Here is a 22771-nt window from a genome sequence, read left to right as displayed (position 1 = left end):
CAAAAACGACCTCTAATAATCCAGGTAAACACGGCTTAACATCAAAACTAATTTCAAATCACAATTAATCACTCAAATCCATGAGAATCAACAAGAACGAATAAATCTTCTAAAATCCTATTTCGTGTGCAAAATATTTAATTCTCACGTCCAAAAATTTTACCTTACCACTCGTGATGTTAAGATTAGAACTTTTTTTGTGATTTGGAAAAATACAAAAATCCATTTGGACAGAACAAAATTGCCTAACGTTTTTAAGCTCCACTGTTTTCTCGTACTTAAATAAGAAGAAAATCACGTACATTAGTTGTCATATAACTTTGAGAGAGAAAAATATTCATATGTAGAAATCACTGAACCATAATGTTCGGGGGATTCCTGTGTGAATGCTGAATGTCGTTGTCATTATTATTTATTTTCCACATCTGTAGATACATTTTTTTGAGAGAAAGATAAAAAAAAGTATATATAAAAGATTGCGCCTCCCACATTCATTTAACAAAACAGTTCAAAATTTACCTTTTGCTTCGTAACTGTCGGTCGTCGTCGCAAGTTGAACATTGTCGTTGTTAGGAATATTTTAAATCTTCCCCAGGCTTTCACGTGAAGTCTATTGAAGCATAGGTAAAGGCTATAGATATATTTTCCCCCATAACTTGTCGGGTCTCTAACGATTCAAATTAAAAAGGATGCTCCTGTACCCTCTGCTGGTGATAGCTTCAGCTACTTTCCACATTAGTTATGCCGAAGAGAGCTCTCTGTCATCGTCGCATGGACCCGATTGGTGGCAAAGTACCGTTCTTTATCAAATCTATCCCCGTTCGTTTATGGACAGCGATGGAGATGGTATCGGTGACCTACGGGGTGAGTATTCTAATATTTTTTTCCTCCATCAAAAGCCCCCGGACAACTCATCCCCATTAGGGAAATCGTTACAGGAATCATATCGAAGCTATCGCATCTTTCATCGTCGGGAATTAAGGCGACTTGGTTGAGTCCTATTTTCCAATCACCCATGATCGACTTTGGCTATGATATATCCAACTTTACCGACATTCATGAGGAATACGGAACGATGGAGGATTTTGAGGACCTAGTTGCGGAGGCTAAAAGATTAGGTAAACCCAAAAACGACGACGTCATGTCATCAATATTTGCAGTCCTTTGAAATTTGAGGATATATTTGTTTGCAGACATTAAGCTGATTTTGGATTTCGTACCAAATCACTCGTCGGATCAGTGCGAATGGTTTGTGAAATCGGCAAATCGAGAACCTGGCTATGAGGACTTTTATGTGTGGGCTGATGGAGTCGACGATGAGGATGGAGAAAGGCAACCACCAAATAACTGGGTAAATCAAATAGAGAGGTTTTGGGAGAGCGAGAGAGAGAGAGAATGTGTAAAGATAATCTCTCTCTTGCGTGTTTTAGAAATCCGTGTTTTATGGTTCTGCCTGGACATGGAACCCGGAACGCCAGCAATACTACCTGCATCAATTTACTGCAGCCCAGCCAGACCTGAACTACCGGAATCCGAATGTAATTAAGGCTATGGCGGACGTCCTATTGTTCTGGCTGGATAAGGGTGTTAGTGGCTTTCGTGTAGACGCAGTGAATCATTTATTCGAAGTCGAGGACTTACGGGACGAACCGGAGACTGGCACCGTAAAGGATTCGAATTCCTATGAATTCTTGCATCACTATTACACAAAGGATTTGGTAAGGATAGAACAATTTCAGTAGAAATAGGAATTTAAAGGTTTTTCGTGATTGTTTTTTTGTGTGTGTTTTGTTGTTTTGTACATAGCCAGAAGTTTACGAAATAATATACAGCTGGAGGGAACTTTTGGATAAATACAAAGAGGATAACGGTGGGCCAACACGAATAATGATGACAGAAGCCTATGCAAATGTTACCTGCCTCATGAATTTCTACGAGGACGAGTCCGGGTTGCGCAAAGGATCACACATTCCATTTAATTTTATGATGATTACGAACTTGTTCAAGACATCCGATGCCAGGGACTTTGTGTTCACATTTCAGAGGTGGATGACATATATGCCGTTGGGTGGTACGGCTAATTGGGTTATTGGTAATCATGATGTACCAAGAGTTGCCTCGAGGTTTGGCAAAGAAATGGTTGATGCTATGAATATACTTTTGATGACATTGCCTGGAGTTGCTGTCACCTACAATGTAAGTACATCCTTACACAAAGACACATAAATATTTCATTTTAAATTTTGTAAATGTGTTTTAAGGATATTTTTGAGGGGGAATGGAAAAATTAAGATGTGATATGATGAGTTTTTTTTTAGGGAGATAATTTGAAAGAAATGAGGGAATTTATTTTTGAGAAAATAACAAATAATAAGGAGAAGATTGGAAGGGATTTTGCTTTTTGTGTTAGCTGGGAATTTGTGAGGGGATTAATGGATTGAAAGTGGATTCTTTTCAGAAGAAAAAAATGTCTCTTGATTCATTTTTTGAAAGTGAATATTGATTCAATTAGAAAATTAAAAAAAGGCATTAAAGCACTTTTTGAAATTAAAAAAAAAAAAATAAGAATGTCATTAAACATTAAGAAAGTAAATTTTTTTCTGAAAATATCGAATCTTATAATAGAGAGCTTTGAAGTCTGTCAAGTCAATACGAAGAAAAAGAAAATTACCTTATTAGGTACACTGAAATTGTGTGTTTTGATAAAATAGAAGTTATCTCTAATAAAAGACTTTTCTGAAAGAATTTCACCATGTCCAAAGCATATAAAACGATCTTCTTCTTCTCCATTATCGACGATAGTCATGATCTCGGATGAGGTCACAACTCTCCCACTCTACTGCTTCACACTACGGCTCCGCATGTGGGGTTCGCCGCATATAGCATATAAAACGATATTTGGACATTTTCATTTGAATTGGAAAATGATATTGGGTTTATGCTAGTCCGATATTAATTCTGTGGAAATTTCATATAAACGAAACAAATATTCTAGATAATAAAATAATTCGGAGAAATTACGAGTTATATTGCTGGAAACTTGTTTGCTGGTTAAGGCTAATATTGGAATCTGAATTGATATTTGCACCTACCAAATCACAAAATTTCAATTATTCATGAATTCATGATTCTGTAGAATCTATGATACGAATCGAATTTAATTGAGTTTCTTTGTATATTTCAGCAACGAGTCGAATAGAAATTTTATATTGTCATTATGGAAACAAATTATGAAAAAAGTCGATTTGCTTTGCTTTGACTTTTATATGTAGTTGAAATTTTGACACTTGTGTTTAGCAGGATAAAATCTTAGCCAAAATGAACATTTTAACCGAAATTCATAGTTCACATTGGTTTCAAGGTTATGATTAACCTCTACCACATTTTGATTTAGAATATTTATATTTTATTTTATTTTTATATTTTTCAATAATTTGTCAAAAGTCCCACAAAAATGATTGATCGCTTTTGAACATTCTTAAAAACGATTTATATAAAATTTAATCTCCAAAACATTTACATAGATTGTTTCAATTTTAATAATAATAATAATAAAATTTTTGTGAAATAAAAAAAAGTTGTCTTTCAAGATCTGTTAAAAAAAAAGAAATAAATATATTTTATACATATATTTTTTTTTTCAAACTAAGTAATAATTGTTTCAAAACAGCAAACTTTTTTATATTTTTTTTTTTAATTTAATTTTAATAAAACTCAAAAAGGGCGTTAAAATCTCATTTTTAAAATTACAAACGTGTTTCTTACATAGCAAAGCATCTTAAGATGCTTTTTTTTGCAAATCGTTAGAGTCGTTTTTTTAATTTTTAATTTCAACAATTTTACAAAAACGAAAATTTGGTACTCTATATATAAAAAAAATAAATTTCAAACAAATAGTCTGCTCCTTTTCAAAAAATTGTTATTTCAAAAAAAAATGGTGTTTTTGAAAAATTTTAATACTACGGCTCTTAGAATCTTTCTGTAGAAAAATTTTCGTTGACATCACTGAAATTATTTAAAGGAGAATATTTGAAATCAAGAAAATGGTTCTATGATAGGTATAGAAGTCCAACGTTATTTCAAAGGGAAATAAAATGCATCTCTAAAAAGTAATTTTTTTGACGAGTATTTATTTATTTAACTTTCAAAAAAATGAAAAGCCAAAAAAAAAAAAAACAGATTGGGCTTTAAGTACCTTCTACATCACACCGTGTACGTCAAATATGGTAGCACAGCTAGTTATAGATATGGCCCAATGAACATCCTAAGTTTATGGGCAAATAAAAATTATGTAAATATAAAAAAATGGTGGTTTTAGCCCTAAGAATAATTTTGAAAAAGAATTTTATAAAAAGACCTTTAAGACTACAGCCTTTAAGCTAAAACCATCTCTGTGGCCTAATATTTAAAAGATATTTCTTTTCAAAAGTTATCAATTTCAACGAAATGTAATAATACCTACTGTTTTAAGTAAAGTAGTGAAATGGTAATGCAGGCTATTTTGGTCAATTGATTTTAAATGCAAATAAAAAAACTTTATTCCATCTTTTACCCAATGTTTCGTCGCTACTCACGACTTCTTCAGGGGTTTTTATGATATGTTGTTTTTTTTTGTTATTTGAAAAAGGAATAATAAAGTTTTTTTATTTGCATTTAAAATCAATTGACCAAAATAGCCTGCATTACCAAATATAAATCTACAAATACGCCAAAACCGCGAATCTGCATTTTTGGACATTTTGACTTTAATGTGTCATTTTACTTGTTATCGGTCCCTCTATTCACTGCGTCAATCCCAATTTTCCATCTGTTGCCTAAAAGCCTAAAATATCATATTTTTTGCAAGAGTTTCCATAAGATTGCATGTGTTTCCAAAACTTTGAAGCCGTTTTTCTCAAAACTGCAATTTTGCAGATTCGTGGTTTTGGCCCACGATAAAACATACATACACATACATATATATAAAAGATTTATGTTTTAAAATAAATTTCACATTAATTTGATTCTTTAAAGAAAGATCTTATTAAAATTAAATGAAGGTCACTTTAAATTTAACAGAGTTTAAACAGATTTCCTTTATTTTAATAAGAAATCTTTTTGTTTTAAGAAGATGTAATTTAAAGTGGGCATCATCTTATTTTAAAGTGCCTTATTTTTCTCCGTTTATATAATGACTTTCTGAATTCAACCTTTAATAGAGTAGATACTTGACAGATGCCAGTTTTATCACTTTAACGAGGCTTTGAATAAAGAGTTTTCTTTGTTATTTAACGACTTGAAAAATTCACTGATTATTTTGTGTTACAACATAAAAGATCATTTGACTATTTTCTTAAAACAGGGTGACGAAATTGGAATGGAAGACTTCCGAGATATTTTATGGGAAGATACAAAAGATCCACCTGCACTAGCAGTTGGTCCAGAAAAGTACAAGGAAGTTTCTCGAGATCCAGTAAGAACTCCTTTTCAATGGGATGGAACAAAAAATGCAGGTAGGCTGCATACAAAATTTACAAAAGCAACGTTTTTCAAAAGGTGTTTTTCTTCTCTAGGGTTTTCAACTGCTAGCAAAACATGGGTCCCAGTTAATCCTAACTTCAAAACTCTCAATCTAGCTCTACAAATGAAAGCTGAAAGAAGTCACTATAAACTCTACAAGAAACTAATTGAACTCAAAAAGTCACCAACATTAGCCAAGGGAACTTTTTACCCTATGGCACTTTGTCGGAAAACATTTGCTTTCAAGCGGTTTGAGAATTTAAATAAAATAATAATTTAAGAAAATAAACAAAACTAATCAAAAAAATATTTCCACCCTCTAGAGAACTTAAAGGACATCCAACTTTCATCACAGTGATAAATGTAAGTCCGTCAGAAGTTGTTGTCGACTTAAGACCTCTGGGTGACTTGCCAAAGGAGTTATCGATTGTTGCCGCAGGAACAGAATCCTCGTATACTGAAGGGTAAATTTATTTATTTTGCTAATCATCAGAATAAGTTATGACAAAGTTTTTCAAGGACAATATTCTAATTGAAAGAAAAAGCAATCAAGGAGTTGTCCTTACTCAAAATTTTCTTTGAACAAACTTTTGTATAAAATCTGTTTTTTTGTTTTTTATTTGTTTTTAGTAAATTGCTTGCATCTAATAATTTTACACTCCAAGGACATGAAGGCATTGTCCTTAGCATGGCTTAGCTTTAAAATATGCTGCTGTGAATTTTTGTTTTTTTTTTTGTTTGTTATTTGTTTTTGTTAAAAAATATAGCCAATTTATCTTTGTATTTGTGTTTTGAATGTCAATGTTTTGTTGTTTTGTTTTGTGTAAGTATTTTCCGTTCAATGTTTTTGTTTGTTTTTGTTTTCTTTGATGACCGCACCACACAGAAAAAAGGATTTCTCGAATTGAGTCAATAAATTTCCTCAAAAAATAATCCTGTACTTCCGCAGGGGTTTTTTCTTTCTTTTTTTTTTTTGTACATTGAATGTGTGTAGGAACATGTCGTGTATATAATACAGACACAAAACAACCATGACATGGATTTTGTGAAAAATTGTGTATTTTTTCCGGCTCATCATGGTTCATTGATTTTTTTGGATGATTGCCAGAATTAAAAATGAGTTAAATGATTAAGTATTCATGTTATTTTTATGGTTTATTTTTTTTTTGTGGATAAATAATATATTTTTTTTGCGTGTGTGCGTATGTGTGGTTTGTTAAATTTATCGGCTCAGTTCGATGGTAGAATAAATTTCAATAATTAAATTTTTATTAATTTAATCCCGTGCATTATAGTTGAAAGCACAAATGTTGGAAATTAATGTTATCGTTTATTAAGGGACAACGATGACAATTGTTATTTGCTGTTCTGGGGGATCAGGATAATTGGTGGAATTTAGTGTAGGTTAAAAGGAATTAATAATTCAACAACAAAAATGACATTGTTATTAAAAAACAGTATCGAATTAATGTGTTAAGGGATCAAGTTAATAACACTATACTAGTGAAAGCAGATTATAAGTACGAGTAACTGTTGTAGAATATAAATAATTATTGTTTTTTTTTTATGAAAATCATATAAAAATGAAAATAGAAGGAAATGTGTATTGAATATTTATTGAATGTAAAATTATACCCATTATTATACAAAGCGGTTACTTTTGCATAAAAGCATGATGTTGGTGATTGCTAGTGATATTTTAACAGTTTAATGATTATGTCTATTGACACTTGCATATCCAATTCAAATACTTGGTACCGATGAGCCACTTACTCGACCGTGAAACTGACTCCAAAATGTTGAAGCCCTAAAAGTTCAAGAGCCAGTGACAAAAATTTAAAGTTTTAAAGTGCACAGAAAAATAATATATTAATTGATAGCACTGTCTTAAAAAAAGGAAAGCAATGATAAAAGAAAAATTGGATGCAAGCAATCGTATAAAATAGTTGAAAATCAAAAAACATATAATTTAAGAGTTAGTTGATAAGTGAGAATGCTGAAATTTGGTACAACAATAGCAGATCAATCATAGAACTACCAGAGTCATTAAAAAAGATACATCCCTTCAAAGATAAAATTAAACCTGATTGGGTACAGAGTTTAAAATAATCATTTTTATCAAAAAACAAAACCGACTTCCATGGATCAAAACTGGATTTTATGGATTTTCTAATAGTTCCTATGACTATAATTGAACCACCAGCTTTCCAATACAAAAAGAATTGTCAAAATGTGTTCACCCAGTCCAAAGTTATGAGGTAACAAACACAAAAAAAAAATACAGACGAATTGAATACCTCCTCCTTTTTGGAAGTCAGTTAAAATACGAGAAGCATAAGTAGGGGAGAGGGGGGCCAAATGTAGCACTTTTTACTAAAACCGATGGTACTCCTACAAATTTAAAAATAAGTCAACTTAGGTATCCTTTTTTTAAATAAAAGAACCACATTTTATCTGCAAGATCCATCACAAATTTTTTTCAAAACCTAACGGTAATGTTGAAAAATAAAGCTTCCAAAAAAAATCATGTTGTTTCAACCTACCCCATATACGGGGCAAAGTGTAACACATACCGGGGTAGGTTGTACCAAGATCTAAAAATAAGAAAAAAATAACTTTATTTGTTTATATTTATTTATTTTAATTAGTAATAATAAAAACAAGCCTCAGTCATGAAATTTTGGAGCAGATTTGAAAAAAAGGGATTAAATCCAAGATTTCGGAGAAGATTTGACTAAAGTCTTAAATTAAAATTAATTGAATTCATAAATTGTTTTATAAGCTTTATAAATTCAAGTGTTGGTTTAAAATGTGTTTGCAATTCCAAAATAAATACAAATTCATTTACAAGCATTCATATCCAGGGTTGTTGGTTATACTAGGTAAAAAGTTCTTATGTAGGTAAGAAAAAAATGGGGTAAGTCGAAAAAAATCGTTACGTTGAACGTTAAAGTAAATCTTTATTCCCTGAAAGTTGAATAAATATGCTCCAAACCGAGAAAGGTTTGAACTCTGGTACTTATTCAAAAAATTAGTTTACATTAGTTGATAACAAACAGCATTTGTTGTAATGCAAAATAAATAAAAATAAAATAAAAGAAAAATCACAATTCACTTGTAAAAAGTAGAAAAAGTCGAATGAATACATAATAAGAGGAGTTTTTATCTGAGTCACACTTTATGCAATCATAAATACCTAAGTGAACAAATCTATAGGTAGGTTTTTGCATGTTACAACTTGCCCCGGAAAAATGTTACAACTATCCCCAGCATTAAATTTTTCACACAAAATCAATTTGAATAGAAAGCGAAACTGATATAGACATAACATTTAACAACATATAACAAAAAAAACACTTAGCACTCTATCTTTTTCGAGTTAAGAGGTAGACCAAAAATAAAATTAAAAAAAAAAGTTACAAACATGCTTTTTTTGGACACCACTAGTATAACTTCTCACCCTGTCATCTTATCTTCAACTGAAGAAAATGTGCCGGTAGATATGGAAAAATTGAGCATTTTTCTCCTTTACGCGTTTCTTAATATTGAAAGGAACATCGTTTTTTTTTAGCTGTTAATTCTTACCCCTGTTACTTTTAGCCCCACTCTCCCCTAGGAATGAAAGGTTTGCCAGAAATCTTGAAAGTTTATGAATTAAAAAAGAACATAACAAACAAGTCTGGTGATGAGATAAAAGACTTAAATTTTTTTACAATTGAGAACTTTGCAATAAAATTTAATTTTTTTGCTAATATACAAAGCTAAAAATTAGTACGTATTAAAATAGTTTATTAATGGTAACTTTGTTTAAACATTTATTATGGAAAGACAATGTTGAATTCCTCATTTGAAATCACAGGTGACAAGTTTGGTATAGTTCTCAAAACCTTATAAGTAATTTTTGAGAAATTCCATTTGTTTACATCACACTTTCAAAAAGAAGAATCGCTATATTTTTAAAGCTTGGGATTCTTCTACAGAATAATCATGACAGGTTGACTTAAATAAAATCATGAAGGTGATCTATTAATAAATAGCGATGTCATGTTGGAAAAGCGTTAGGGTTTTTAAATATATGTATAAGAGGTTTCATTACGAAGTCTAAGAAAGTCAAATAAAAATCTGAAAAACTAGGGACATTTTTTCTCAACATTTCCAACCTAATAGCGGCTATTAAACTGCATGTCACGGATAAAAAAACCTTAATATGTATATTCTAAATCAAATTTCTTAAACGCAATAAAGCTTACCAAAGGTATTTTTCAATCCTTCTCCTTTTTACCCATATTCTTACCCTCTCAAATTTCTTAGATATTTGTTAAATTCGAGTTTTCCATAAATTTGGGTCTATTAGGTACTAAGTGCACAGAGAAAATTAAAGCACCTTAATATAAGATAGTACGCAGTAAAATTTCTTCTTATAATAAATGAAATACCCTTAAATTTAAAGTGAACTTAATTTCATTTTGCTAAGAATTTTTATCATTAAAAAATAACTAAAATAAACAAAAAGGAAAATATTTAAAATTAAATCTTATTAATATTTGGTAGTTGAAACAACTCAAACTAATTTTAAAATTCTTATTAGACTTCAGCTTTAGTTGCAGTTAATCATACTGATTTTCAACAGTGAGATAACCTGGCTGTGACCCTAGAGTTGTGGGTTTTGTGTATTAAGTGGATTCTTTTAAATAAGCATGTTAAGAAGATTTCTCCGTTTAATTTAAGGTTTTTTTAAGGTTTAAGGTTTAAGGTTTAAGGTTTAAGGTTTACTTATTCTTGACAAAAAAAAAAACAACAGGCAGAAATTCGATTAATTTAATACAATTTAATACTTGTTTTAAGCTTGTATTTTTAGCTATAAGCGAGCGATAAAAAGACATACATTTATGTCGGCTGACTAATGTTATGTGCTATTTCCGAGACGAGTGCAATAACAATGAATTTTTTTTCAATGATTATGAAACAGAAAATTTTTGACAGTAGAGTACCAATCACATCAAAAATATATTTTATTAAAGTTAAATTGATTTACATATCTGCTTACAAAATTATTCTTCTTTTTTCTGAAACTGCTGTAATTTTGTTCCCCTTGTTTGGGCGGAAAGAGCAGTTTTCTAAAATGAATGTTTTGAAAATTTAATTTTCAAACTTAAAATCTTATAGTGAATAAAAAAGATCTAAAGATAATAAAGATATGAAGGGCTTAGAATAAAATCACGGTGTAACACTCAAAATATACGTGGGCGGAGACCTATCACGTTTCGTAGAGCTAGTCGCACTGATTACGAAACGGTATTTAAAAAGTCCCTAACACCCCCAAAATCTGGAATTATTGGCAAAACACGATTTTTTTGACCTTCACCCACTGAAAAAATCTAGCTTCGTCAAATTTTTACCCATTTTTTTACAGTTTCTGATAGGAGATGAATTGAAAAATTTTATTTTATTAGATTTTTCTTTTTTTCAAAATATTTTTTGTTTTTATTTGTTTTTATTTTTCAATTTTCTCAAAAACTAAAAGACAGAATCATATAGTTTTCACTGTTCGATAAGGAATCAATTTTTTTATTCAAATTCACAGTCTAGACAAAAATAGTATAAAATGAGTTTAAAAAAATTCTTTTTCGCCTATTTTTAACTTTGAAATCGATTATTTCAAAAACTTTTGGTTATAATATATTGATTTCAAAAATAAAATTAAATGTATAATTTTGCCTTTCGGAAATGGTATCATCTATTACTGTAAGTGTTGCCGTTGTTTTTTAATATTTTTTTTTATTTTGATAATTTTTTTTTTTTTGAAAACTGCCCCTTCCACCTAAACGGGGGGAGATAGACCCCCCTCGCAAAGAAAAAAAAATGTTTGTATTGAACTCCTCTACAAAAACCTGTTATCAAATGCTGGCGTCCAAGTTATCCTGCTACGTGCCAAAACAACATTTTTGTTCCATACCTTAAAGTTCGAATTTCTGTATCTGGGTTGAAATCGTAAAATTTTTTTTTCTAAGCCAATTTTAAACTGATTTTCATAAAAAATACCTCGTCTGATTTGGAAATAAATATTATTTAAGAATATATTTTTAAAACAGCATGTTGTTGTGAAAATATATACTTTCATTTGATGTCGAAGTTGGTTAAATGACGAAAAAAATAAATTTTTTAAACCTTGACAGCTTTTAAATTCTAGGTGGTTTAACCAAGTTACATGTTTTATACATTGTTGAAAAGGTATATTTATTACAAAAATCGAAAATGGGTAAAAATTTGACGAAGCTAGATTTTTTTCAATGGGTGAAGGTCAAAAAACGGTTTTTTGTCCCTAACTCCAGATTTGTGGGTGTTAGGGACTTTTTAAATACCGTTTCGTAATCAGTGCGACTAGCTCTACAAAACGTGATAGGTCTCTTATATCAAAATATAAGTGATTTTGGCTATGCCAATAGTCGTTTCATTCGAGTTTGTTTCACACAGTTTTTTTTTTTTATAATTTCTCTGATTACATTTAATATGTAAGTACCCACTTGCAATCGTTTGAAAGCGAAGTCCCCTTTATCAGAAAATTATCCAAACAAATTCATCCTTAAGCTATCATGAGTCTAATTTATCAAAATATTAACATTTTTATGGCTAAAACACCCAGACACCAGTCATACTCTGTTAAATCAACTCAGTTAAAAAATTCTAATTATACAATTTTTTTTTTAATTTTCTTTGTTTTAGAGATACTGTTTTGGTCGATAGAATCTTTATGGGTCCTCACGAATCCTTGATCCTTAAAATGCGGCCATCCATGTCAGAGTAAGTGTACCAGCACCAGTATATCCCCCAAAAATACGTACTCTAGGGTACTTTTCATTATAAAAATTAAAAATTTAAATGACTTAGAAAAACAAAAAAAAACAAAAAAACATGATAGACAGCATAATTACTTTCAACATTCAAAAAATTATTCGCATATATACATTTCATTTACAGAGAACGTCGGGAGCTCATCAAAACCATAATTAAGTCAAGTAGTATAATTTTAGTTGGTATGCTGATGTACAGACTATGGAACAACAAATGGACCAAATTGAGTTTTAATAAGTCGGTTTTTTGAAAAATATTAAACCAACACCAAACTGAGTATACACACAGGAAGGGAGCGATGCGATGGAAAAATAGATGGAAAAATGTACAGATACTCCCTTGAGGGGTTTTAAATGAAATTGTATACATACCAACATTTTGTAAATTTAAACAAAAAATTAATAAATAAATTTCGAAAAACAATCCATTCGGGATGGAATTGAACAGACTTTTTTCGGAATGTAATTTGAGAGGAAGGAATTTATAAGTAGGTACTTTTTAATGTACCTACTGGTATTTTTAGAGCAGGGTCCTTTGAGAAAAAAGTTGTTCTCCCAGTCTTTAAAATTCAAACATATCTATACATTAAAAATAAAATGCACGACTGGGTCGCACGTACTTGCTATTATTGTTAAAGTTGCTTAAATTTTTAAGACTAAAAAGTCTATAGAAATTTGGAAAAAAAAAATAAAATTTGTTTAAAAAAAAAATAAAATAAAATCTGAAATCAAATTGCCCTCCAAAAGAAGTATAGGTACAGTTTTGATTGATATATTAAGATGCATTTTTAGAAAAAAAATTTTAAAAATCGTTAGAGCCGTTTTAAAAAAAAAACTAAATTTTTATAAATAATTTTTTGGAAAAAAAGTTTCAAAATAAAATTGGTATCCCATTTTGTAGAAATCACTAATCAACATCTAAAAACAAAATTTCAACATCTAAAAACAAAATTTCAAAAAATTCCATGTCCCGTTTTCGAAAATTTGATTTTTCAAAAAAAAAATTTTTTAAAGCTCAAAAATTATTTTCTTGGAAATTTTACTTTTGGTTTATATTTAAATTATATAAATACTTCTTCACAAAAAGTTTAGTTGAAATCGAATAAGTAGTTTCGGAGATAATCGCATTGAAAAAAAATTGTTCTATTGCGGGTACCGTTAATAATGATTTTCAAAAAAAAATTTTTCGTTAGAAGATAGACCTTAGCTTAAAACTAACATTTGAATTTTTTAAACTAAATCGTTGGAGCCGTTTTCGAGATATTTTAATTTTCCTAAAATCGGTATATGACAAGTACCGTTATTTTTGGTCCAAAAAAATTAATTCCAAAAATCCCTCTGGAGAGTCGCCAAATATCGCTACATACGAAGTTTGACATTAATCGGTCCATCCGTTTAGGCTGTAGCTCCTTATACAGACAAACAGACGGACTTCCGGGACCCACTTTTTTGGCATTGTCTACCATCGTAATGTTATGGAAAAATGTTATTTTTTTTTTTTACGAATGCATAACTTGATATATGTATAGTACCTATATTGCAAGTAAAAATATATATCAAATAACCATAGAAAGTGCTTCTCTAACATAAAATTGAAATACAAAATTAAAAAAGTGATTATTAAGTTTTAAAAGCCCACTATGACTACTGCTGAGTAAAATTTTCTCTTTCAATATAAAACTTTAAAACGAATGGCATCATAGAGCGTTGGAAATTTTTAAAAGTTTTTTTTGTTTAATGGGTATAACCCTGGGCTCTATTTCATGTGTTTAAACGATGGCAGAGACTGCTGCTCCAAAAAAAGGCAATTAGGATCAAGAAAAGGCAATCGAACTGAAGACATAAATCAAACTTGACATTTCAATGTTAGAGAACCTGAACAAAATTGGGTCAAACTGGAAGTTAATAGTTTGAGGTGATTCCCTATAGAAAAGGATATTGATTTATTACTTTTTATACCTTAAACTGTACTTGCTATATAAAAGTCTAGTAAAAGACTATCATAAGAAAAGTAAGCGTAGAAATATGTTCTTGAACTTAAGGTTTTGGAAAAAAATTGACATATAACGACCCTTTATTTATATATAGATCTATAGAGAAAGAGTTGAATCATAGTGTTTTAAGGACGTTATTTAAATGATGTTTTGATGACATTTCTTGTTAATTTTCGTCTGTGATAAATTAATTCTCCGAATTTTTTTTTTGTATTTCTTATTCCTTAACTCAAAAGTGACCACTTTTGTCATGTCACAAACTATTGAAGATAGCTGTAGTAGATCAGAAGCAATTAAAGGTAATTTTTTTTTTCATTTTTAAAACTTTATAGAAAAAGTTAAAGTTACATAAAATGAAAAATTAAAAAATAAAGTTTACAATTTTTAAAAGAAAAAAGCATTTAATTTTTTGTATGCATATCACTCGATAAGTAATAAAAATTGGATCAAATATTTATTTTAAAACTGTTTATATCTTAGAATTGAAGACATAAGGATTCAAAGTCATATTGAACCTTTATCAGAAATATATAAGATTTACCACTAACTTTCATCATTCTCAAAAACTTTTTAAATTCAGATAAAACTATGATTTTTTTCAATATGATATTCGGAGTAAACTGTCCAAAAAGTTGAAAACTGCAGAAATTGATGAATAGCTGAAATGGTAACGGAGTTACGAATAACAGAGTTACGCGCGACAGAGTTACGGCCGTCAAAGTTACGCGAAACCGAAGTTACGAAAAACAAGAGTTATGAATTCTAAAGTTATGTTAAGCTATGACACGTGATTTTTGGGTTGGCAACAATTGCGAGGAACGATATGGAATTATGCAAACATAAATAAGAGAATATCGATTCTCATTAGTTATTTTAATAGATTTTAACGAAAATGGGTGTGGTTTAATCTTTTTATGCAAAAAACAACCCCATTCCTTGTTTATTTATTTGACACATAATAAGTTAAAAATCAAACAAAAACCCCACCTAATAAAATTCTAATATACCTATATATTTGCCATATGGGCAGGTCTTTTGTGTCATATTTATGTACCTGCCCAACTATCAGAATTTTATGTTTTTTTTTTTTTGGTTCGTTAGAAGATTGTCACCCCAATTGCTATTGTCAACTATAGTTTATGTATATTAAAATTTAATAATTGAGTTTAAAAAGACAACGAATTTCAGTATTTATCATCAATTAATACCTGACAATTGCAGTAAGGATGACCTATAAAATCAAAATTTTGCAAGATTAAATAACACCCATTTTCGCTTTACTCATTTAGTTCTGACCAATGAGAAAAATGTTAATATCTTGTTTGTATTTCCATAATTCCATATCGTTCCTCGCAATTGTTGCCAACCCAAAAATCACATGTCATAGCTTAACATCACTTTAGAATTCGTAACTCTAGTTTTTCGTAACTTCGGTTTCGCGTAACTTTGACGCTCGTAACTCTGTCGCTCGTAACTCTGGTATTCGTAACTTCGTCGGTTTCCTGAAAAACTAAATATTAAACAAAATTATCTAAATAATATAGACGAATATATTTTCTTAACTCTTTTAAAAAGTGTTTCTTTAAATAAATATCAACACTTGAAAAAGTAAAAATAAACTTGTGCAGCAATTGATCACATATTTTGTGTTCATATTAACCGCCAACACTTCTTTTTGCTGCATTTGACAATGTTAATAGAAACGTCATAGAACTATAGAAATTTTAGAGAATAAATAAAAAAAATTTGCGGTATCTACACTTTTGGGTCTTGGATTCCTCAAGAGCGCACACAAGGCCCAACAATAAAGTTGTTTATAAAATTCTACTATATGCAGGTGAATCGAACTCATGAGACTTATAAGTTTAAAATGAATCATCAAAGAATTTGGTTTTTGAAAAATGTATTTCGGTACTTAAAGCAGTTCAAAGAAAGAACGATGTAAATTTAATAATGAACATATTCATAGTTGGTTTAGAAGACACCAAAAAAAAGGTTCTAAGGTCCTTTGTTCCACCTGCTATTTTCCGTCCAACAATTTATTCAAAATTTAGTCACTTGTTTTGATAGCTTAAAACCCATATAGTTTATTTTTTTCGTGTTGACACAGTAAGTACCAACCTTATAACTTTCCTGATATTTTTCAGACAGTCTTTCATGTCAACTTTTTCCTGCTTGTTTTCACACATTTGAACCCTATGTAAATAGTACAAGTCTGCCGAAAGCAAGAACTCTTGAATTTGGACGTCTGATCTATCCATAACTCCAAAATCAGAGGTAGGTCAAATCGGAGATCATGTAAGCTCTGAATATTTTATTTTATTAGCAACAGTAGACGACTTCATAGAAATTCTAAAGTTCTTCAGCTTGCACCTGCTTCCAAACAGAAGTGGAAGAGGTGCCCTTCTTTTTTGTTTGCTGTAATCTATAATTTCTTGCTGCCATGTCCGTTCAACTGAAATAATCAACTATACAGGGTATCCCGGAATGAGATAAGGGCATTTTGGGAGATAATTCTTGGGTATATTCTAAGAAAAAAAAGTGTTTCACAGTAACTCTCTATCTGCAAAGTATATACCCTTTAACGATGATTTATTTATTTACTTTGGTATGCCTTTACTCATGTTAATGTTAATAACCCCGTTAATACTTATGATAGAAACTTCATTAATGTGTTGATTTTTAGAAAAATAGCTGCATTTAAAAAACGTTAAAATACCTTTCTTATTGTTCCGATATTAATTTTTAAAGGGTATTCGTTTTCTCGATTTTCTTCGATAAATGTATAATAAACATAATTATTTTATAAATTTATGTTTATGAAGAAAACAATAATGAACAAAAAGTCATTTACAAGTTTGCCAGAAAACTCATAGATTTTATGATATTTAGGAAAAAAAAATTGTTCTCAAAATATACCCAAGAATCATATCCCAAAATTCTCTTATCTCATTCCGGGACACCCTGTATAAACAAGTATATGTGTTAATTGAAGGGCAGTTTTTAAACTAATTGGTTAGAAACTCCGGTAATAATAAAGTAGTTAAGTACCTACTACAATACTGTTTTTTTTTGTTCATATGTTAAAAAAAAAAATTCCCCAACTGGAATCATATTGACGAAATCATTGTTTCTATATTTATTTTACACAAACCTAATTCTTAACAATTTCATCCCTATTTTCTACCCCTGATATCTTGCAAAAATAAAAATCAAGATTAAGACGACATAATTGAGTCAATACCCGAAAGATAAATAAACAAGACTTCACCCTTAACCTATTTCCAAAAATTCAGAATAAGAAATAAAATAAGAAAAAATCAAAATTAAAACAGAAACCCAAAAAATTTTAATTTAAAAATAACATCAAACGGCATTAAATTGGATAAATATACTTTTCGAATTATTGTCACGAATTTCTCAGTACTACCAAGCACAACAACTGTTTATTATTTTTGTGTGCTTGTTTGTGAATTAATGAAAAGGTCTAATTTATATCTAGGGAGAGGGTTTTACGTCTTTATAATTTTCCTTCGAGTAAAAAAAAAAAAACAAAAATCCTTATGCCCTCAGGACCAGTGGCGGATCCAGGATTTTTTTCTGGGGGGGGCACAAGGGTCGGATTGCAAAAAATTTTTTAGAAATAAAGTGAAGTCAAGTTTATTTAAGTGTGTATTAGGGGGTGGGTCAAAAAAATCAAAATTCTTTTTTTTTGATTTGGTACTCCGAAAAATCGATTTCTAGACACCTCTAGAATATATACACCAAATATGAGCTCTTAATATTAATGGGAAGGTCCTCCGTTTCGCAATTTTCCATTTTTACACCAAGCTTTTTTAAATCGACTTTTTAGCAAATTTCTTTACATATTCTTGTAATACCTTAAACGCTCTAAAAAAAAGCCTTGTACACATTTTTCGTTTATCTAATAACGAAATAATAGATATTTGAGGTCAAAAAATGGAGAAAATCTTTAAAATTTCTTTTTTTGTTCTTAATTTTGCAACAAACTAAAAAATTATAATAATCAAACGCACAAGACATATTCTTGTAGGAAATATATTAATCCACAAAAAAGGTGTTGGTAACTTTTTTCATTAATCTAGCCATTCTAAAGATATTCGTGGTCAAACTTAAAAAAAATTATAAAAACATTTTTTACTTTTCAAAATTTTCTAATTCACAGAAATTTTCAGAATTATTTTCAAATTAGCAAGATATATTCTTGTAGGGGCTTAAACGTTCTAAAAAAATTCCGTGGAATCAAATTGATTGGTTTAACCGTTAAGAAGATATTCGTATCCAAACCAATGCCCACTGAATTCAGTAGTTTTCTTATTACTCGTATGCATTGCGATTTGGATACGATTATCTTTTAAACGGTTAAAGCAATCAATTTGATTTCACGGAATTTTTTTAGAACGTTTAAGCCCCTACAAGAATATATCTTGCTAATTTGAAAATAATGAATTTTCAGTGAATTAGAAAATTTTGAAAAGTAAAAAATGTTTTTATAATTTTTTTTAAGTTTGACCACGAATATCTTTAGAATGGCTATAAAGATTCTGTTTTATTTAAAATCAGTTTTATTTGAAATCTTGATTTTTTTGTAATTTTTACTGATTCCCCGATTTTCCCCTATTTTTGATGTGGTAGTCTCCCGATGTCAAAAATATTTTATGGCAACACTGGATGCCGGCCGGTGTGCTTGGATTTTTTTTTTTCAGATATAATTGATGATTACTGATTACTTTGAAGAAATGTATTGATTTATAAGTTTTAGCTAAGGACTCAATTGTTTTCTCTTTTCTTTCTCTATATTATAATTTTACTCATTGCAAGATCGTTTATTTATCTGTGGGGTGGTGCTTTTCATGGGAAAGGGATACAACAAACAATTAAATTCGCATTTCCAGCCAGAAATAGACAAGAGTTTTACTCAAGTTCTTTCTGTTATTTTATTAATATATTTGAACAACTCTTATAATTTGATTTCCATTAAGTATGTACCAGTTCTGGGGGGGGCACGCACAGTGCGGTGACCAGTGGAAAAAAGTCAACAAATTTGACCTTCTAAAACCGGTTTTGAAGAATGCAAAATTATAGCCAGATGTCTAACTAGATGAACTGTAATTTTTTTTTTGTAAAATGCAACTACAGCAAGCTACACAACCTCTTAAAGGTAACATGTCAAAAGTAGGCCATTTAGTGATGATTTACGAATAGCTGCACCACGGAGTTAAATTGCTACAATTAAACCAGTTTTTAATTGGATACTCGTAAGAAGGGTAAGCTTAATATATTTTATTGGTTTTTTTTGCACTCCAAAGTCTTAGATCGTTTTAATAACCGGTAAAGTAACGGTTTATTTCTCACAAAAACAGCTTATTTTCAAAGTTCAGCATAATTTTTGATTCAAGTGCATTCATCAAAAAAGTTAATAGGTTATAAAGTGGGAAATACGACCTTTCCAAAAAGGTATCATTCATCCGCGTCCACCCGCGTCCCTGCTAGCTATGACTGATTGTTTTAAGCCTTTTTACACACAATTCGTATGAAAAACGCACTTTTTGAGTTATAAAAATAACAATCCTTAGTGTACTTATATGACAAAAAATTATAACCGAAATAAAAAATGTTTTTATACACTATTTACTTGCCATGAGACTAAAAAATAATATTAAAAGAAAAGATCATAAAAATTAGGCTGTTTTGAATTTTTTCCATACTTTACACTGAATCAACGCACTGTGGCACGTGCCCCCGTGCCCCCCCCCTGGATCCGCCGGTGCTCAGGACATCAATGTTACAATGAACCCGAAAAATAAAAATCATAACCAAAAGATAGAAGGAAAAGATAGACAATCATAAAAGCTTATAAATGGAAACGTTTGTAGACAACCACAAAGGGATTACAATCTCTTTCTTTTAGAAAAAATAAGAAAAAAAAAAAAAAAATGATAAAATAAATGTACTTTTGATTCGCATCAATAATTGAAAGATCTTTTGTTTCGTCCCTTTTTTTTCACACTCCATCATCACATACAGGACTCTTGACCTTTTGGCATACAGCAACCGGAGACCAGGGAAAACTTCTAAGACTTTAAGTCGATGCTGTTCTATGGTGGTTAACCCATCTCTGCCCTAAAAACAAAAACGAAGGAATGGAAAAAAATAAATTACTTTATCAAGAACCGCAAAAACAAATAAAACTTATTTCGAGAGAATAGAAAAGTTTTACGCATCAGCAACTATGCGGTTTTCCGTGATGTCGTCGTCAGTCGTCGTCAGTCGTCGTCAGTCGTCGTCATTGTCTTGGGTAGTCATCCTCATCATCGTTGTTGTCATCTTCATCAGGACAAACAGGACGAACCCCTAAAGCTCCGAACAATCTGCCGATAAATACCAAATAGCTCTCAGGGAACATAGTCAAACAATGGGTTAGAGCTGAAAGTCGAAAGCAAACTTTGGTCCTTGGAGAGAAGAGGAGTTACTAACAACCTACTCCAGGATTTCATACATACAGGAGCAAAAATATATATATCCTTTCGCCATCGCATAACGTCGAGAAATAAATTGAGATACATCGAAAGTGAATGATCGATTGGGAATTTTTCGAGGCCATAAGTGCTTCTGCACGATGGAATGGTATAAAAATCCTGGAGTGAGGGAGCGGATTCGAAGGATGCGAAATGGCGCATTCTTTTTGTTTCTCAATCAGACTTGTATATTTCGTTATCCTCTTTTACGAATTGCACACACATCGTAAACTGTTTTATTTTGTATTCTTTTTGTGGATTTTCCAGGACGAGATGTCTTTTTTTGAAAATAAATACGAGAGAATCTAATGTTTTATTTTTATTTCCAGGATAACGCTAAGATAATATTCTAATGACAATGTTGTGTCGTATAAGTGACTATGGGTATCTTTGTTTTTGATTTTATGAGAGCGAACAGAGCGAGGGTTTTGTGTTTTATTTCAGGAGGGCAATCAAAATAAATGGAGTTGGGGTTTTTTTTCTTGTTGAAATTGGGTATTCGTGTGGATTATTTTTGATTTACTTTAGAAAGGGAAAAAAGGGTTTCTTTTGTAAGTAGGTATTCTTACATACCCTAGCCTGACACTTTATACTCAAGTTTATCTTTGTTTATTTTATTTTTTTACGAAGTGGTAACAAATTTATTTAGGGACAATAGATAGATACTTAAAATTTTATACTGTCTTGTGAGTTTCTTTGGAGTGGATAAAATGTGGAAATTTACTCTAGGTGGGTGCTGAAGTGGAAAATATTACAAAATGAGTTAAGAAAACACATAGAACTAAGGTAAATTTACTTATGGGAAAAAGGACATGGAGGAAAAAGGTTGTTTTCTCAGATACTTAAATAAAAATAAAAATTTTTGAGACATTTATATTTATCTTGAGATTTTATTTGTGCGTAGCAGCTATAAATTTATATTGAACATCCTTAACCTTGGATAACTGCTTGAACAATTTAATTGCGGCCAAGGATACTGTTTTTTAAGTATTGGAAGTAACCCTTGTATAAAAATATACGCAGTAAAAATAGATATTATTTTCCAAATTTTAAGATGTATGGCCTTTTCTACAAGATAGCATCCTACCTCTTTACATAGTCCTGAAGAAAACAAAACAAGAAAAATAGTGCCAAAGGCCAATAAGAACCCGGTTGATCAATTTCTCGTCCTTCGAGTTATTAAATAATCTCGACTTCAAGGTTAAAGGCTCCTGCCGTGTTGGGGTAAACAAACCTTCAATGCTAAAAGGTAGTTATCCAATGATGACAAGTGTCGGATACGGACGGATTTCCTGAGCTAGAACCCTGCAAACGAAACAAGGACAGTATATTACGGATTTTCGCGTAGAGTGTTTGTTAACAAAATAGACCACGTGCAACGGAACAACAAGCAGACGCCTTTGAGCTTAGACAGTTGTAAGGCAGATAGAAACGCCATCCCAGAAGTGGCCGTCATGGGCGTAGCTAGAGATTTTATCTAGGGTGGGCCAGATGATATCGTCGACCTGAAACCATAACCATGAGTGTGCAATTTTTTTTACTAGGTCTATATAAGGCAAGTATTGGTTTCGAATCGAAAACAAATTTGAGGTGTTAATCAAAATCAACATTACGATGGTGGAGAATTCTGAAAAAGTGGATCTAGGAATTCTTTCCGTGCGTCTGTACGTCCATCTGTACCCATTTCAAGAGCCATAAACGCGTGGACGGATTTTCTTCAAATTTGGTACAGATGATTTTTATAGAATTCTGAAAGTTGTTTTTTTTTTGTTCTTTTTCTACCTTAATTAGAAAGTGTACCTCCCATTAAAATTTTTGAAGTTATACCAAATAACTGGAAAACGGCTCTAACGATTTTGATTAAACTTTGGAGACGTAAAACTGCATT

General features: G+C 30.6%; 2 protein-coding genes across 8 annotated transcripts in view; one reads left to right on the top strand and one right to left on the bottom strand.

The window, feature by feature from the left end:
• Window positions 1-22771, bottom strand: part of LOC129913267 (dual specificity calcium/calmodulin-dependent 3',5'-cyclic nucleotide phosphodiesterase 1) — a 499680-nt gene that overhangs the window by 222557 nt on the left and 254352 nt on the right. The gene's annotated exons all lie outside the window — the stretch shown is intronic.
• LOC129913303 (maltase 2) lies at window positions 347-12795 on the top strand. 2 transcript variants are annotated; one of them, XM_055991906.1, is made up of 11 exons: window positions 347-624; window positions 689-864; window positions 939-1118; window positions 1194-1351; window positions 1431-1718; window positions 1807-2196; window positions 5342-5492; window positions 5553-5748; window positions 5823-5963; window positions 12223-12300; window positions 12478-12795. In XM_055991906.1, the coding sequence occupies exons 2-11, from the start codon at window positions 690-692 to the stop codon at window positions 12599-12601; spliced, it is 1881 nt and encodes a 626-aa protein (XP_055847881.1). In that variant the 5' UTR covers window positions 347-624; window position 689; the 3' UTR covers window positions 12602-12795. The 2 variants fall into 2 exon arrangements, with proteins under 2 accessions (XP_055847881.1, XP_055847890.1); XM_055991915.1 differs by lacking the exons at window positions 12223-12300; window positions 12478-12795 and adding an exon at window positions 6130-6301 and having other exon boundaries at window positions 348-864.

The sequence above is a fragment of the Episyrphus balteatus genome, chromosome 1 (assembly GCF_945859705.1).
Source record: "Episyrphus balteatus chromosome 1, idEpiBalt1.1, whole genome shotgun sequence".
NCBI classification, from domain to species: Eukaryota; Metazoa; Arthropoda; class Insecta; order Diptera; family Syrphidae; genus Episyrphus; species Episyrphus balteatus.
This window is presented reverse-complemented; position numbering and strand designations above follow the sequence as displayed.

What these genes read in the sequence shown, in the direction of transcription:
- LOC129913303 (XM_055991906.1), top strand. Translation starts at nt 690, where the DNA reads ATGCTCCTGTACCCTCTGCTGGTGATAGCTTCAGCTACTTTCCACATT. An exon ending in TGGTATCGGTGACCTACGGG is followed by an intron (nt 865 to 938) that starts GTGAGTATTCTA and finishes AAATCGTTACAG; the next exon opens with GAATCATATCGAAGCTATCG. An exon ending in GGCAACCACCAAATAACTGG is followed by an intron (nt 1,352 to 1,430) that starts GTAAATCAAATA and finishes TGCGTGTTTTAG; the next exon opens with AAATCCGTGTTTTATGGTTC.